The 15,985-nt window shown below is 38.1% G+C and overlaps 3 protein-coding genes across 4 annotated transcripts; 2 read left to right on the top strand and 1 right to left on the bottom strand.

Moving 5' to 3' along the window:
- Positions 1–70: 70 nt before the first annotated feature.
- On the top strand, positions 71–5,369 carry LOC103845295. The gene is made up of 2 exons (XM_009122129.3): positions 71–4,934; positions 5,022–5,369. Exons 1-2 carry the CDS (start codon positions 4,172–4,174, stop codon positions 5,315–5,317), a joined length of 1,059 nt encoding a protein of 352 aa, XP_009120377.1. The 5' UTR covers positions 71–4,171; the 3' UTR covers positions 5,318–5,369.
- A 47-nt stretch (positions 5,370–5,416) lies between these two features.
- Positions 5,417–8,150, bottom strand: LOC103845296 (zinc finger CCCH domain-containing protein 66). 2 transcript variants are annotated; one of them, XM_009122130.2, is made up of 2 exons: positions 7,936–8,150; positions 5,417–7,476 (listed from the first exon to the last, which is right to left on the bottom strand). In XM_009122130.2, exon 2 carries the CDS (start codon positions 7,434–7,436, stop codon positions 5,718–5,720), a length of 1,719 nt encoding a protein of 572 aa, XP_009120378.1. In that variant the 5' UTR covers positions 7,437–7,476; positions 7,936–8,150; the 3' UTR covers positions 5,417–5,717. The 2 variants fall into 2 exon arrangements, with proteins under 2 accessions (XP_009120378.1, XP_009120380.1); XM_009122132.2 differs by lacking the exon at positions 7,936–8,150 and adding an exon at positions 7,853–7,873.
- Positions 8,151–8,390: 240 nt separating this feature from the next.
- On the top strand, positions 8,391–15,652 carry LOC103845294 (increased DNA methylation 1). Its single transcript, XM_009122128.3, has 10 exons — positions 8,391–10,865; positions 11,063–13,171; positions 13,266–13,395; positions 13,473–13,549; positions 13,688–13,935; positions 14,034–14,120; positions 14,240–14,339; positions 14,428–14,635; positions 14,725–14,914; positions 15,236–15,652. The coding sequence occupies exons 1-10, from the start codon at positions 10,770–10,772 to the stop codon at positions 15,333–15,335; spliced, it is 3,345 nt and encodes a 1,114-aa protein (XP_009120376.1). The 5' UTR covers positions 8,391–10,769; the 3' UTR covers positions 15,336–15,652.
- Positions 15,653–15,985: the final 333 nt, after the last annotated feature.

The raw sequence follows: 15,985 nt of genomic DNA, 5'->3' as shown, positions 1-15,985 counted from the left end.
GATAAGTTAAAATAGCTATTTTGGTTCTTATTTTTCAACTCTCTATTGATTTCGATTCAATAGATTATGATGGTGTTGTTGATGTTTGTACTTTCTGTTGATTTGTAGTGTAAAGAGACTGAAGTCACCAGTGCTGTCCCAGATTTTTATGTGGTCTAAGAGCACCCCCGTTAGCAAACTTCACCAGTATCGATTTTCAATATGCATTTTTGATTATTTTAATTTCTTTTTGTTTAACTTTAAAAAAAAAAAATTAGTAGATGAACCATTTGTGGACCGCCATGTGGCATGGGATCCACGGAACAGTGTTGATACAGGCTTCATAGTGGGGAACTACAGGTTCATAATAAAGGACTTTTTATATTTTACTTTTTTGGGAACTGTGTGAATCTTCCCTCTTGATACTTCAATGCAGATGTTCTAAAGCTTCTCAGAAAATGTGGCCCTCTAATGTAACTTTTATCTAAAATTATTAAAAACAATGGTAGTAGTAATATTCAAACCAGAGAAAGAAGTTGTATTTCACTTGTTTAACCATTTCATCTACAAACAACTTCGTAAATTATGACCTATAATTTACTTTATATTCTGTGGCCTAAGGCTAATGATTCATGTGCCTTAGTAGAGGATTTAGGTCGCAGAATATCCAGGAAGTAGTGCTGGGAATATGAATCATTATCTGCGGGTGCGGGTTGAGTGATTTGAAAAATTTGGTTCGCGGGTGCGGATGCGGGTTGAATGACTTTTATGCGGGGCGGGTGCGGGTTAGCCAAAATTCAGTGCGGGTACCCGCCAACCCGCAAAAACTAAAAAAAAGATTTTTTTAAAAAAAATATTATTTTTAAATGGAAAATTTTTAAAAAATAATTTAATTTTAATTATAAATAGATTAATATTTATTATTTTTAATAAAAATTATTTAAAATATTAAATTTTATTGTTATTTTTAAAAAAAAAATATTTAAATATTAAATTTTATTGTTATTTTTAATAAAAAAATATTTAAATTAATAATTTTTAATATTATTAATATTATCCGCGGGTCTAGCGGATCACCCGCGGGTTTAAGCGGGGCGGGTGCGGATTTCATATTTTCTTCTTGCGGATCAAGCGGGTCAAATTTTTTGAGTAAAAAAATCAGTTTACCCGCGGGTTGGCGGGTCAGCGGGGCGGGTTTGACCCGCAACCCAGCTCTACCAGGAAGTGCCATTGTGGATCACTGGTCGCTCAAAAACAATCTATTGTAGAGAAAGGACTGATGGAGCTGAAGCAAGACTTTATTGATACGAAGAAAGACATAAGTGAGATTACTGGTGTCTTGGAGAGTTTTAGAGCTAAGTTTTAGAAGTATTGTTGGTTTATTTTGGTCACATTGTTGTTGTTAATTGTTGGTGGTATTAGATTCATACTTTATTGGTTTCGTTGGTGTCATTTGGTCACATTGTCGCGTAATTGGAATCATTTGTTTTCATTCTCGCAAAAGGAAGCTCGGGAACGGATCAGAGGACAGGAGCACTAGCTCTAAAAGACCAAAAAGAAAGACCAAGGATCTTACACGTAACACTGTCTATGGTGATCCCACTTTTTCAACAAAGAAGAATGTCACCATAATCTGGAGACCAAAATCTGAAACATTTTGCCCATGACTTTCATCCAACGACACATCAGATCAGCCTATGTTTTCTTTACGTGATGATAATAAAAAAGGGGAGATAAGAGACCACGTAATGGGTAGGAGGAGAGCTCGGCAGAGCACGAATATTACTTACAAAGACCACTATATTTCCATTACCATATCATTGAATCCTCACACGCACATGACGATCACTCATATTTAAAATTTCAACATAAACATGAAGCTTATAAAAAGGCAAAAGAAGAGTAACCTGGTTCTTAGAGCAACATTATAAGTGTTACTTGATTTTATGTCCTTAGAATACTTTATGATTAATTTGGAGTTAAGGACAAAGTTGAGGATTTTCCCTCAAAAATTAGATTATTGGTGGAACTTTTGAAAGTCCCTTAGTAAATAAATTATTTTTTTTAATAATTAATGACAAATTATTTCAAATTTTAACAGATATCAAACCAAAGAATCTTTCGAAACAAAGAATCTATACGATTTTGCAAGCTAGAGAAGCTATACGAATTTTTATTCTCAAACAACCATAGAATCTTTACGATCTTGCAAGCATGAAACAACCATAAAATCAAAAATCTACACAAGACCCGAACCGACCATACAAGCTATACGAATTTTCATTCAACCTATACGAATTTTCATTCTCAAACAACCATACAATCTTTACGATTTTGCAAGCATCAAAGAACCATAGAATCTATAAGTTTTTTATATATCTATATCAAACCACCACTTCAATCACCAGAGCTGACCATAGAATCTATATCACAAGAGACGAGAGAATCAAATCAAACATATAATCAAATCAAACAACCATTGAATCTACACAGCCCTACTCGGTTTCTCAATCTTACAAGGGAGGTTAAAGACATACCTTGCCAAGATTGGGTCGATTCTGAAACGATGTCGAAAGGACTGAGTTAGCCAACGATTCTGAAACGGTTTGGAAGCGAACCGACGCAGGTGGAGTGAACTGAGTTAGCCAACGATTTGAAGAGCGATTATTCCTTTTGATTTTACTTCGCCTTCGGAGATCGCGGCGTCGCCATTGGAGATTTCAGATGTCAATTGATTTTGGAGAAGAGAGAAGAAACACACCGACTAGGGCTTCGTTCGACTTCGAATACATCTCCCACTCCTATGCTGCCACGTAGCTCAACGCGTCCAAAAATCCCTTAACTAAGGCCCGAACCCAACGATATCTTTTCTTTTTCATTTATTTTCGAGCCTAAAAAACACTAAGGACGGGCCTAGGACCACCCGATAATGTTGCTCTTATGACCTCAACCAAAGTAATTTGAAAAACTAAGGTTCGTCATCTCTTTCTCACGACAAGTTGAAGATTTTTAAAACATTAGAGATTTAAAGAGACTTTGAGTGATAAGCTTAAACTACATGATGTTTTAAGCAAATGTCGTGTTGTTTTATTAAAAAATCATGTAGTTTACAAAATAATCAAAACACAGTGTTTTGTTTAAACGGTACAATTAACGGAAGGATTGTTACATTAAGATAAATGATTTGAAAGAATTTATACACTGAATCGAAAATTGAGGGGCTTCTACCTAAATGAAACATAATTTAGGGGTTTTGGCATTAAAAATTCTATATCTAAAGATTCAAATTATTACATTTTTATAAGTACTTTAAATTTAAAATTAAATATTTTAAATACCTAATTTCATATTTATATTGATCAAAATTTTAAATATCAAATCTCAAATATTTTGTTTTTGAAAAAAATATTAGTTTTATTCAAATAAAAAAAGGCTTTTGTACAAACCAAAACTGAGATCTAGTTTGTGTAAAAGTTTAGAATGAAAAAAAGTAAAAAAACAGAATTTTATTCTGTAGTCTCAAACCAAACAGCCATAGCTTGGGGGAAAATTTTCCTTCCTCGTCCTTGCGGTGAAATCTCAAATATTACTTAACAAACTCGAAATGAAATCAAATCTAGAAAATATCCAAATTTGAAATATTATTAGTTAAACTAACCAAAACACATAAAAATTGAGTGCTCTACAAGTCTAAACCCAAAATTTTGAAAACAAATCCAAGATGAAGCACTTACCTAAAGCAGCTTTGTACGTTGTTTATGAAACTAGGCCCAAATTTTTTAAAGTGACAATTTAATACACAAATGTTTCAATTACAATTTCACCTCGGTTCGGCTGTAAAACTAAAAGGAAAAAAGTGACAGAGGTTGTTACACAAAAGCGACACCGGCCGACATGAACTTCTCCGGGAAATAGACTTGTCAAAGCGCGTACAGTGCACAGCATATCCACTGTTGTCTTCTACTCTCACTCAACATAAAGTTAAAGCAAAAAAAGAAGAAGAAGAAGCTGAATATATATATTTCTTTTTGACTGAGATAGTTTCAAATCGTAGATCCCGCTCTGTTTTTGTTCACACTTTTTGTCACTCCCCAAAACTCAAACCGAACAAAAAAGCAAACAGAAAAGTTCATTTCTTTATACGTTACACTCCGTTTAGTTTCAGAACACTGACACAATAGGCATAGAAACCATGAAGATGAAGTCATCGTCTTCTTCACTCTCACTCGTCTCAAAGACTCATTCTTTCGGCTGTATCTCTCTGTTTCTTCAAAGACTTCTCTGTTCCGGTGCCTCTTCTACGTACCCGTCCGATCAAATCACTGAGTCACCTGAGTTTTTCGATGAACACGCTAGAATCAGAGGACATTCGCCAGGAGCTGTGGCGAGGCTCATGGGTTTGGAGTCGATTCCCGTAACTGACAAAACCAGAGTTTTCGCAAGGAGCCGTTCGGTGAATTCTGGTGAGAATGTGAAGAGGGATAACGATGAGATTCAAGGAAAGCATAGAAGAGTAAAGTCCAGTCTGGAGTATGTTGAGCTCGAAGACGACAACTTCTTCATTCTCAGCTTCGAGAAGGATAGGAACGATAAGGCTTTTGGAGAGCTGAAGCAGCTGGGAACAAGAAAATACAAGAAGAGACGAGAGAGTAGAGAGCATCAAACACATATAGAGGATAAGGAGAATAACATCAACGCCATGAACGTTTCACCAGGACGCGAGAGACCTGAGACTGGAGAACTGAAGCAGCGTATAAAGGAGAAACGTAAGAACATGAGAAAAAGAAGAGAAATTCAGTTGAGACAGAACATCAAGAACTATGGTCGTCGGCCCATAGATGAAGATTTAGTCAACTGTGAAGTGAAATCAATGAAGGAGGAAGAAGAGTGTAGAAGCTGCGATGATTCGAGCCCTGTTTCGGTTCTTGATTATGATCGAGTAACTCCGGAACCAGGTTGGTAACTCTCCACATTCAAAATTGAGTCAGCTCTTTGGGTTATTTTTTTGTGCTAAAGCATATTTTGTTTCCCTTGTAAAACAGATAACACTTCAAGAAGACGGTTATCTTCAGTACTCGAATCTAGTAAGAGCAATGAACCAGTTCAAGAAGATCACACATCAAGAGAGTCTGAAACCAGAGTCCATGGCTACCAAGAGATGTGGCACATGATTTGCAGACTCACTGTATCTGAGCTTGAAGAGTCAAACTCGGTTTACAGAAAAGCTTCGAAGTTTGGAGATTTGGAAGGAAGCATAACCGAAGATATAGCATCAAACATCTTAGACCAACTCTTAGAAGAAACAATTACAACACTTTCTCTAACCTCACAAGTGTAAAGATATTTTCTATCTTCCAATAACAACATTACTACTTAAAACACATTTTCAACTCTTTGGAGTCCTTTGCTTAGTTTCATCAAACACAGCTCTCATCAGTAAACATAATTATAAAAGGAAATTGATTAAATATGAAAAGAATCAAGGAAGTGAGGTGAGTTAAGGTTTCTTTTTGGTTTTAGAAACCTTAATCACCTCTGTATTTTTTCTATGGAGACAAAAGAGAGACAAACAAACTCTCTTTTGCCCCCAAAGAAACTTTTTTATTCTTATTCTAGAGAAAGAAAGAAACATTTAAAACAACAAATGTAATAAGATTAGCAACGACCTCATAAATTTGTTTAGACTTCTCTTTTTCTCTTCTTCTGCTTCTTTGTTAATGATGTTTCAAAACTTTGATTCAAGCCACGGTCTGTTCTGTCTCCATGTATGATTGCTCCATCCAAACCGGAGCCACCCTTGTCTCCTGTGGCTCTTTCACCAGCGGCTCCACCCACGAGACATCTGGTTCCTCAAGCTCCGTGGGGGTTCTTGATTCCATGCTACCAGCTCTGAGACGGAAAGAAGTGGAGTTCCTGAGATCTTGCAGCTCGTCTCCGTTCACGCTCCAGTCAAGCTTTCCGTCCAATGACCCCCAATCATCTAGACAAGTAGTAGTCACGGGATGCTGTTGATTATTGCTTTCTATGAAGCTCTGGCTCCTCTGATTAGCAAACGCAGCCGCTCTCGAAGCCAAGGAATCCATTGAGAACTGATAGTTAGCTCCCACAGGGGACGAGGAGAGGCTGCTGGCCCCGAACATATCGCTTAGGCTATGAACCGGGCTGATTCCTCCACTCGAAAGCCTCTTCATGCCGTTTCCAGAGAAGGGAGGTGAAGCAGCTGTGTTATTATTGTTCCATCTCCCCGGAGAAGCAAGGCTTTGATGAATCTCCTCAGAGAAGTTGAATTCTCTCGCGTTCAACGCGGACTTGAGCCTGCTCCCTGGGAGATGCAGTGTCGGAGGGGTAGCGCTAGGCCAGTTCATCCAAGGCTTTCCGCTACCAATAGGAGAAGGTATACCGTTAGGACTCAGAGGAGGTGTGGTTAGCATTCCACCGTTGGGACTCAACGGAGGAAGCGGACTGATCGGTCCCATGTCGTTGCAAGACGAGAAGGAAGACCTCGGAGAAGGAACACCAGATCCTGTCGAAGTGTACAAGGGACGAAGCTCGTCAGGTTTGTGCGCAAAGAAACAAACTCTCCTCGAGCAATTCGTCTCGTCCTTGCAGAGACGGGTACGGTACTGAGCAGGGTGAAGCCAGCACTCGAAGATCCCGTGAGCGTACTCGCAAGAATCGCCTCTTGAGCAAGAACCTTTGCGGAACTCGGGGCATGGGACGCAGCTGTAATGATACTTTCTCGGATCACGCCTCCTCGCGTTCTCGCCTGGGTGAACGAAGGGACACTCGGTCCAGTCGTGTGAGTATGCTCTGGAACACGGTTTGATTTTGAACGCGTACATACGGAATTCATCTGTTCCGTATATACCGTTCTTGATATCCGGAAGAGTCGGATCAATAGGGTACTCCTTCCTCGGAGGCGAAAGCAAAACTTCAACCTCAACTTCAACCTCAGCCTCTTCTTCTTGAACATCAGCTTCATTTCCATTCAACAACCTCTCCAAAACCTTCTTCCTCCCGCTAAAAACCGGACTCAAGCACGGGAACGTCATCACATCCACAGGCTTGCTACCATCTGCATCACGAGATTCCGGATCAGCAGAAGCGTTCAGGAGAAGAGTAACGACCTCGAGGCTATTCCCAGACAAGCCGGAGACAGCGCAGTGAAGCGCTGTTGCACCATCAGAGCCGCAAGAGCGGTTCACATCCACAAGACCGGTGCTGATGATGTAATCAACGATCTCTTTGCTTCCAAACAAGGCGGCGATCATAAGAGGCGTCCTCTCTTCGAAACCCATCTTCTTTGATCCTAACCTCCTCCCGTACCATAAACCGGACCGATCAATGGTAGAGAGACCCTCTTCTTCGATTAGAGACTTAAAGCCGGAGAGATCATTGCAGGCTGCTGATTCCAGCAGAAGGGTGAATTTGAGGTGAGACAGCTCGTCATCTCCCATGGCAATAATGAATTATCTTTCCCGCTCGATTGATCTCTCACTGCAAAAAAGGTTAATGAAACGTATTGAGATCCACGATGAATCTTTTGCTTGTGAATGAAGGTATACATAAGCATATACATGAAAAACAGAAAGTTTAAAACTGCAGAAACGATTAAACTAAACCTTAAGAGAGAGGAGAGAAGGAAAAGAGTTTGTTAGTTAAGAGAGAGATACAAAACTTTGCAAACTTTAAACCCAAAAATAAACACTAACAGATCCATAATTAACCATTTTTGCAACATCGGAAACTAAAACCCTTTTGTTAACTCGTTTTCCCGAATCGATAAATCAGTTTAAAAACAAACAACTTGAGAAACCGATTAAACAAACAAACATGTGTACGGACAAAACAACGAACTATGCAAGGAACACACAAGTTTACAGCTTCATCGTTATTCTCTGATTGTTTTTTTTTATTAAGTAATCGAAGACACAAAGAGAGAACTTTTTTTTTTACCTCTGAGAAAAATCTGATCGTAGAGAAAAAAAGAAGCTTTCTCGTTTCTCGACCACCACCACTACCAAAACCGCTCTTCACTTCCTTTAAACTACCCAATTTATTGAAAAACAATTCCAACTTTTTTCCTTACATTAATTTTTTTAATCCTTGTCACTTTCTTCTTAAGGTCAACATAATAGAAAGAAAAATGAGAAGAAGCTTACACCATGTTAATAAAATAATAATAAAACCACCACCATCTCCATCTTTCTTCTTCTCCCTGTCTTTTTCCGTTTTATTTCTTAGTACTTTATTTATTTCATTTCTCAATTAAAAAAAAAGACCACATTCGATGGTTTTTTTTCTCTGTCTCAAGGAAGCGAAGGTGTACGTGATACTTGAAGCAGAGAATCCTAGCTCATCGGTGTCACGCTTCACGCGTTTCTCCTGTGTTTTGGTGGGATGACGTGGAAACCATGCATCGTCAGCATGTTTTTAAAATGATCTACTTACTTTTTTTCCTCCATTCACGAGCTAAAGCTAAAACGACCGCCTGTGCGACAAAGTAACACGACACTTTGTTTTTTAATTGGCTTGTCACCGCCCTTAATACACGTAACACACAGAATCGGAACCGTCTCGAATGGGTCGATGGCAACTTTTTTTTTGTCGTAGCTTGATTAAGTTCTTTATAAAATTATCAATAAAGTTTTAGATAATTGAGGTAATTATTATTTTTTGTTATTTTAAGTCCGATAAAGTGGAGATATTGACCTTTATGTTCAGTTTTTCTCGGTCGATAATTCCAACAAAAAGAGGATTAGGTATTACATTTATTCCTAAATCATAAAAATATTGTAATATTTAATTTCGGTAATGTCTAAAAATCGAACAAACCTGACCAAACTTTGTATGTTCTGTCCCTGTGCTTGCATTACTTTAATAGTGTTTTTAATGATCTGATTAAAAGATAGTGGTACGTGATCCATGACAATGTTGTACAAATATATATTAATATGTATATATTAAGATATGAGTATTGGTACATCGAAAGTATATTAAATTATTTTTTGTTGAACGACTGTTTTGTATTGCAATCAAACCAAATGCAAATGCGTGAACCAAACCCATCAATGCTTTTGCAGTGGCATTAACGAAGCTGCTCCACTGGGTATACCTCACATAAGAATACTATATTCCTATTTATCACTGTCCTTATTTGGATAACCTTTAAAACAAAATCTTAGGCATTACAGTCATCATCATATACAATTTGTAAAAGAAGCTTATACTATTATTTTAAAGATTTCATTTCATGATAAATCATTCTTATAGGTAGACCCGGTACGGATCGGATATCCGAAGTATTTTGAGATATCCAGATCCAGATCTTTTTTTAAATTTTTTTAAAAAATTTTAAAATTAAATTAAAGCTAGCAATTAAAATGATTTATTTAATTTATTTAGCCTATTAATTTTTGTAAATGAAAAATTATTGAAATTGAATAAAATTTTAAAAAATCAATATTTTATATAAAAATTATATACAGTATACGTATATAAATATAATTAAATTTTAAATATTTTAAATAAATAGCAAGTTTGGATCCGGATATCGGAACCGAAAAATTTCATTATCCGGATCCGTCGAATCGGTAAAATCAAGATCCGGATCTAGACCCCTCAGATATTCATTTTTTCAGATCGGATCGGAGCAAATCCCAGATATAAGTCTCAGGCCTACTTATAGGATTATTTCATCATTAAAGTGTAATATTTTCACTTGATGCGATGTATAACATAAAACTGTTGGTTTCCCAGCATATATCAATTTAAAAGTTTTGTTATATGTCACTCAAACTACAAATTAAGAGTAAAATAACAACGAAAGAATGAATCCAACGGTCAGGATCTCGTGTTCAGGATGCGATATTATTAGTTCTATTTTTAATACTAAGCAGAGAAATAAAGAAAACAAAAGGTCAAGTGTACCAATAGCAAAATGGACCCACCAGAATCCATAATCTGACTAGAATGAATGGAATGCGAACTATGTGGGGTCCAGGAAAGCGACTAACCATTGCTATTTAACCAGTCGGCATCGGTGAAGACAAAACGATGGCCTACACAAATGGCAGGAACTTAGTGGACAGACCATCTTGACTTTTATGGTCCTCGAAGCAGCGAATAATTATCTCTCTCACTAGCGGCCAAGCACATGTGGGCCATAAAAGCAGGTAAACGACACGAATGCGTCTATACGAGGATAATGACCTGTCTATGGGCCAATTATTAAAAACTATTTTGGCCCATTAGCTTGTCTTCTTGGTTTACTTAAAACGATGCCGTTAACAGATAAAGACCAAGTTTGTGGCCCACTAGCTTGTCTACAAGAACACTTCTAAAACTGGTAAAACCATAGCTAAATGTAAAGTTGCTTTTCAACTGATTTACACCTTTTATCAACGTTAAAATGGTGAAACCGATTGATTCTCACCATTCTATTGGTTATCAATTTGAATAAGAGGGTGAAAGAGGTAATTTGGAAACTTTAGTTAAGATATAAGAAAATACTTACCAAATTTCCATTCTTCTCGAATGCAAAATTAAGAAAAAAACATAAATGTAACTAGAAGAATAAACATTATTATACTTAATTAAACAATTAGAATGCTTAATTGGAGAAATTAAATTAGAGAACAGCGTTACTTGGGGAGAAAGCTGCTACTCACTCACCCCAACCAACCAAGCAAAAGCTGCTTTTAACTTCTTCTCTACACCGAGAAGAAACGACAAAAACTGAGCGTATTATATTTTCCCCAAATTGTTGACTCGAATCTTTCGGGATCTTAATGCCGGCGACTGAGGAGGAGCCGATATTCGGCTGGAACAGCAGCGGTGAGCGAAATCTCCGCCGGAGAAAGCTTCTCGCTGGTGAAAAAGTAGAGGTAAACCCCCCGCATTGCTCCTCTGACTACTCCGTTTCGGTCAACGATGTGTCGTTTGATTCTAGGGGGTTTAGGGTTTTTCGATTTTGATGTAGAATTTCGAAGGTTTATCGAGTCTCTATTCTTAACGGAAACATGTGAATTGCTTTTTTTGGGGAGTTTAATATTTAATTTCTCATTTGTTTGGTGTTGTTTAGGTAAGAAGTGTTGAAGAAGGGTTTCTCGGTTCTTGGTATTCAGCAACTGTTCTTTCCTCCAAAAAGCGACGCCTCCGTGGCATCAGATACGATCACATCCTCTCTGATGATGCTACTGATTATCTTGTGGAGACTGTTGATGTTTCCGAGGTAGTGGAAGGGCTGAGCTCTTCTTCTTCTGCTGGTAGTCTACGTGGACGTTTAAGACCTGTGCCGCCGAAGCTGGAAGTTGATCGATTCAGCCTTGTGTATGGACTCTGTGTTGATGTATTGATCAGTGAAGCTTGGTGGGAAGGTGTGGTTTTTGACCATGAAAACGGTTCTGAGAAAAGGAGAGTCTTTTTCCCTGATTTGGGTGATGAAACTGATGCTGATCTTCAATCTTTGCGTGTTACTCAGGATTGGGATGAGGTTACAGAGGCTTGGGAGTGTCGTGGGAGATGGATGTTTCTTGAGTTGGTTGAGAAGTATGAGGAGGATAACTATCTCCCGGTTTCGGTTAAGCAGCTTTGGTATGACATACGGGTCAGAGTTGGTTTTGCGAGGATCAGGGAATGGACTTGCTCTATTAGGCATTTATGGGAAGTCTTGATGGTGGAGGTGATTGAGGATAATCTGAAAATCACCATAAGTCAGTTTCTTCGTGATTATGATGCTGAAAGATATCCACGCCAAGAGTTCGAGCTAGTCAAAAAAGCTTCTCAAGCGGTTAATGAGACTTATGCTTGTCCAAGTGGTGTGGAAGTGGAAGTGATTGCTCCACAAGAACAACAGTTTTACTCCAATGACAAAGATCACAGATGCATGTCCATGCCTGGCTTAGCTTCTCTGTCTGGCATAAGGTCGGAGGAAAGTTACATCAATGGGGTAACGGAACTTTCCAGCCAAAAATCTACTTCCGACCATATCAAGTTGATACTACCCGATAAACTTGGAACCTGGCAACCTTTTGATTGTGTTGCTAAATCATGCCCACAAGCCGTGACGAGCTATATTAGGGCGCCGTTACAGAGAGTGGCTTTCCATGTTAGGAAGCATCTTAAGTATATGGGATGGACCATAGAACAAATTGTGGATGAAGGTGGAAGGCATAGGTTTCGCTACCTCTCACCAGATGGAAGGCTAAATGAGAAGTCCCTTCGTCAAGTATGTATCATATTGAAACAACGTGATCAGCCCCTGACTCTTCCGGTGGTGGCTAAGCCTCTTTTTCTGCCTAGTGAAAACTGGAAGTGTAACACTCGGGAAATAAGGAGCATTGTTTTGGCTTTGCCTGCTTATAATAGAAATGTCGCTCTTGGTGATGGAAGGAAGTCATCCCCTGAAACCTTGCTTCAGTGTGGAAGCCAAGGAAAAGAAGAGGACTTCAATAGAAAAAACCGTAAATCCTATCCCAGAAACGCCGTCCAGATTCCTAAAAGAGTACTTTATGTTGGGGTAGAGACAAAAACAAAAGCTCAAGGCTTCGTAAGGTTGAGAAGTAAGCGTAAACAGAAACCTAATCTTAGATATCGCTCCAGGGAGAACAAAGTGATTGTAGGTTCGCGAGATGTCAATCTGAGCAGGACAAGGAGACAAACTTCAAGAATGCTAACAGATATCAAGAATCGAGTAACTGGTCGTGGTAAAACCCGTGTGTCACGATCAAGCAAGAGAGTGCAGCGGGTAATGACTCCCACTTCCAGAAATCAAAGTCCACGCACTGTTCTTTCCTGGCTCATCGATAACAATGTGATTCTACCAAGAGAAAATATACGATGCCGTAACCAAAAGGATCACACTGTGAGAAAGCATGGAAAACTAACTCGTGAGGGTATAAAATGTAGTTGTTGCCGTAGAATTTTCTCCATAAGTGGCTTTGAGGCTCATGCTAATGGGGGATCCTGCAGAGCGGCAGCCAACATCTTCCTTGATGATGGAAGGTCTCTTTTGGAATGCCAAGTGGAAGCCTATAAAACAAGAAAGAAAGCACAACCAACTAATCTTCTGAAGATAAAATTGCGTCATGGGGAGAACGACATAGTTTGTTCCGTTTGTCACTATGGAGGGAAGCTGATTCTTTGCGATGGATGTCCATCGGCATTCCATGCAACTTGTCTTGGGCTGGAGGTTCACCAATTTTCACTAAAGCCGTAATAGAAATTCCACAGCTTTTACTCGTGGTTTCTTAACAGTTAACACGTTCTCGTTGGAAATTTTGTAGGATGTTCCAGACGGGGACTGGTTCTGCGCATCATGTTGTTGTGAAGCCTGTGGACTATTTATTGCCAAGAATACTAGCAAGTATGCTAAAGATAATATACTTATCAGCTGCAAGCAGTGCGAACGTAAATGTACGTAATTCTTCCTCATGCTCTTACGAAGGGTCAACAAAATATTTGAATAATATGTTTTTTTTAATGTCATACAGATCACCCTAGCTGCCTGCAGGATTCATTGAATACATTCTTGGCAGAAAAGTGGTTTTGCAGCAAGGACTGCGAAGAGGTACGTCAGTCCAGACCCCATTTTCAATTGGTGTTTGTTAACAGCCATCAGAAAATTAACTAAGCAGCTAAAGTAAGTAACTGCAGCAATTAGGATATACACAGCATTGCTCTAACGAACAAAAATAATTCAATTCAGATATTTGTAAATCTCCGTGAGCTTATTGGGAAACCGAGAGAGGTGTGCTTGAAGAAGAATTTAACTTGGAGACTGGTGCAGTCCTTGGAACAAGATACATTTGGGACTGACGGTTCTAAAATTGAAGCCGTGGCAGAAACCCACTGCAAGCTCAGTGTAGCTCTTGACGTGATGCATGAACTTTTCGAGCCTGTGAAAAGACGTCATTCTGGTGGAGATCTTGCTGAAGATGTTATTTTTAGCAGATGGTAAGAGACAAACAAAGAATACCATAAACTATTTCATGTAAAAGTCTTCTGTTGCATTATTTTGCATCAGACTCCCTATAACACTGAGAAAACTGCAGGTCAAAATATAAACGTTTGAACTTCAGTGGATTTTACACGGTAATTCTAGAAAGGAACGACGAACTGATTACTGTGGCTACTGTCAGGTAGGCTTCATTAAGCATTAATTGTTTGTTAAGATTGCAGAAACTCTAGAATCTCGTGGCTTGTACTTGGCCCTAGATTGAGTTGTTAGCCTGACTTGTTCTCTTTTGTTCCTTGTCAGAATTTTGGGGAAAAAGGTTGCAGAAATGCCTTTCATTGGTACTAGATTCCAGCATCGCCAGCATGGGATGTGCCGAGTTTTCATGGATGAACTCGAAAAGGTGTTTTTACTATGAAAACTTCACTTCTTCCTTCAGCTCAAGAAGCTTAGTTTGCTTAACTGTTTTCTTGAAAATGTGTGTTCTTCAGGTGCTCATTGACTTGGGAGTTGAGAGACTGGTCCTGCCTGCAGTTCCGTGCGTACTGGACACATGGATCAACTCATTTGGGTTTTCAAAAGTGACAATCCCCGAAAAGAAAGACTTTCTGCAGTTTACTTTCTTGGAATTTGGACGAACCATATTGTGCCAAAAGATACTGATCAAGAGCAGCATAGCAGATCCAGTTCCAAATACAGGTTAATCCACTTGTTATCTACGTTACAGAATCTAAACTTTCAATCATCTTAAACGAGATATAAAAAAATTTATCCTCGTTATTATGCAGTGTCTCTTGGTGAAACAAACTGTGACATCATCACGATTGAAGACAATTATGCATCTGATGATAGATCAAAAGTACATGAGGCAGAACAGGACATCAGCATTAGAGACAATTCTGCATCTGATGATAGATCAGAAGTACATCAGGCAGAACAGCACCTCGAGGAGTCTAGCTCTACTAAAAATCCACCCGAGTATGTTGTTCAAACCTTCACTCCTCTCATTAACTTATCCAAATAACCAAAAAACTACAATGAAAATGAATTACTTGGTCCTGGGAATTAACCAAGATAGAAGACTTTAGAGCTCTAGATGTTAAGAAGTAAAGGTCCTTAACAAAAACTTGGTAGATTCATAAGTTATAAGATGACAGATAGAAATCGAGAACAAGGTTCAGATACGTCAGCTATGTATTCTTGGCAACAAGTTGAATCCTATTACGCTTCTGAGTGTGACTAGAGTTTTCATTAATTTTACAAATATTTTTTTTAATCTATGTTTTGTCGTTTGTTCAGGGAAATAAAAACACAAACACAAGAAGAAAGGTTGGTGAAAGAGAACCGAATTCTAAAGTGTTACACACGAAGAAGGTTAAAATGTAGGAGGATAACATGAAGAAGTAAATATGAAAGCTCCAGGGAGAGCATCGTTAGATACTTTGTTTCCACAAGTTATGTTCAGAACCTTCGGGCAAGAAAAGGTTGCGATTTGAAGGTTGGTGTTGGGGTGCTTGAGCCTGAAACAACCTTTTCGAAAATGTATTTAACAAAATAAAAGGAAACGAAGGAACAAATGCTTACCTCTTCTCTGACACTTGATTTGTTCTTCCCATTTTGTGTTGTATATATGAAAGTTGGAAAGAGTAAGCAAAGTATTATTTGCCTTTGTCATCTTATATTCATATAAAAGTAATATATAAAGACTTTTTGCAATCAAGTTATCCTTAGATGCCATTTAAGGATCTAACCAGTCAGTTCTGAACATGCAGAACAAAAGAACTCCCGTTTAATCCTTCAATCCCCAAAAAATAGAAACTGTTAAAGTTCTAATATAGTAATTTTTAAACTGTATATGTTTAACATTTTCGATTTAATAGAATTAATGTTTATATTATTTATAATATAATGATGCAATATTAATTTCAAATAAATAATTTCTAGAAAATTAAAAAATCCTTTACAAAAACTGAAAAATCTAGGAGAAGAAAAGACTATAAAATGTTTAATCCTTCAAGTCCTCAAATAAAAACCTTTTTAGGAATATTT

This window comes from Brassica rapa, chromosome A10 (assembly GCF_000309985.2).
Source record: "Brassica rapa cultivar Chiifu-401-42 chromosome A10, CAAS_Brap_v3.01, whole genome shotgun sequence".
Lineage (NCBI taxonomy): Eukaryota > Viridiplantae > Streptophyta > Magnoliopsida > Brassicales > Brassicaceae > Brassica > Brassica rapa.
Note: the sequence above shows the minus strand (reverse complement) of the source record. Positions and strands in the feature narration are given on the sequence as shown.

What these genes read in the sequence shown, in the direction of transcription:
- LOC103845295 (XM_009122129.3), top strand. Translation starts at nt 4,172, where the DNA reads ATGAAGATGAAGTCATCGTCTTCTTCACTCTCACTCGTCTCAAAGACT. An exon ending in TCGAGTAACTCCGGAACCAG is followed by an intron (nt 4,935 to 5,021) that starts GTTGGTAACTCT and finishes CTTGTAAAACAG; the next exon opens with ATAACACTTCAAGAAGACGG.
- LOC103845296 (XM_009122130.2), bottom strand. Translation starts at nt 7,436, where the DNA reads ATGGGAGATGACGAGCTGTCTCACCTCAAATTCACCCTTCTGCTGGAA.
- LOC103845294 (XM_009122128.3), top strand. Translation starts at nt 10,770, where the DNA reads ATGCCGGCGACTGAGGAGGAGCCGATATTCGGCTGGAACAGCAGCGGT. An exon ending in GATGTTATTTTTAGCAGATG is followed by an intron (nt 13,936 to 14,033) that starts GTAAGAGACAAA and finishes AGAAAACTGCAG; the next exon opens with GTCAAAATATAAACGTTTGA. An exon ending in ATTACTGTGGCTACTGTCAG is followed by an intron (nt 14,121 to 14,239) that starts GTAGGCTTCATT and finishes GTTCCTTGTCAG; the next exon opens with AATTTTGGGGAAAAAGGTTG.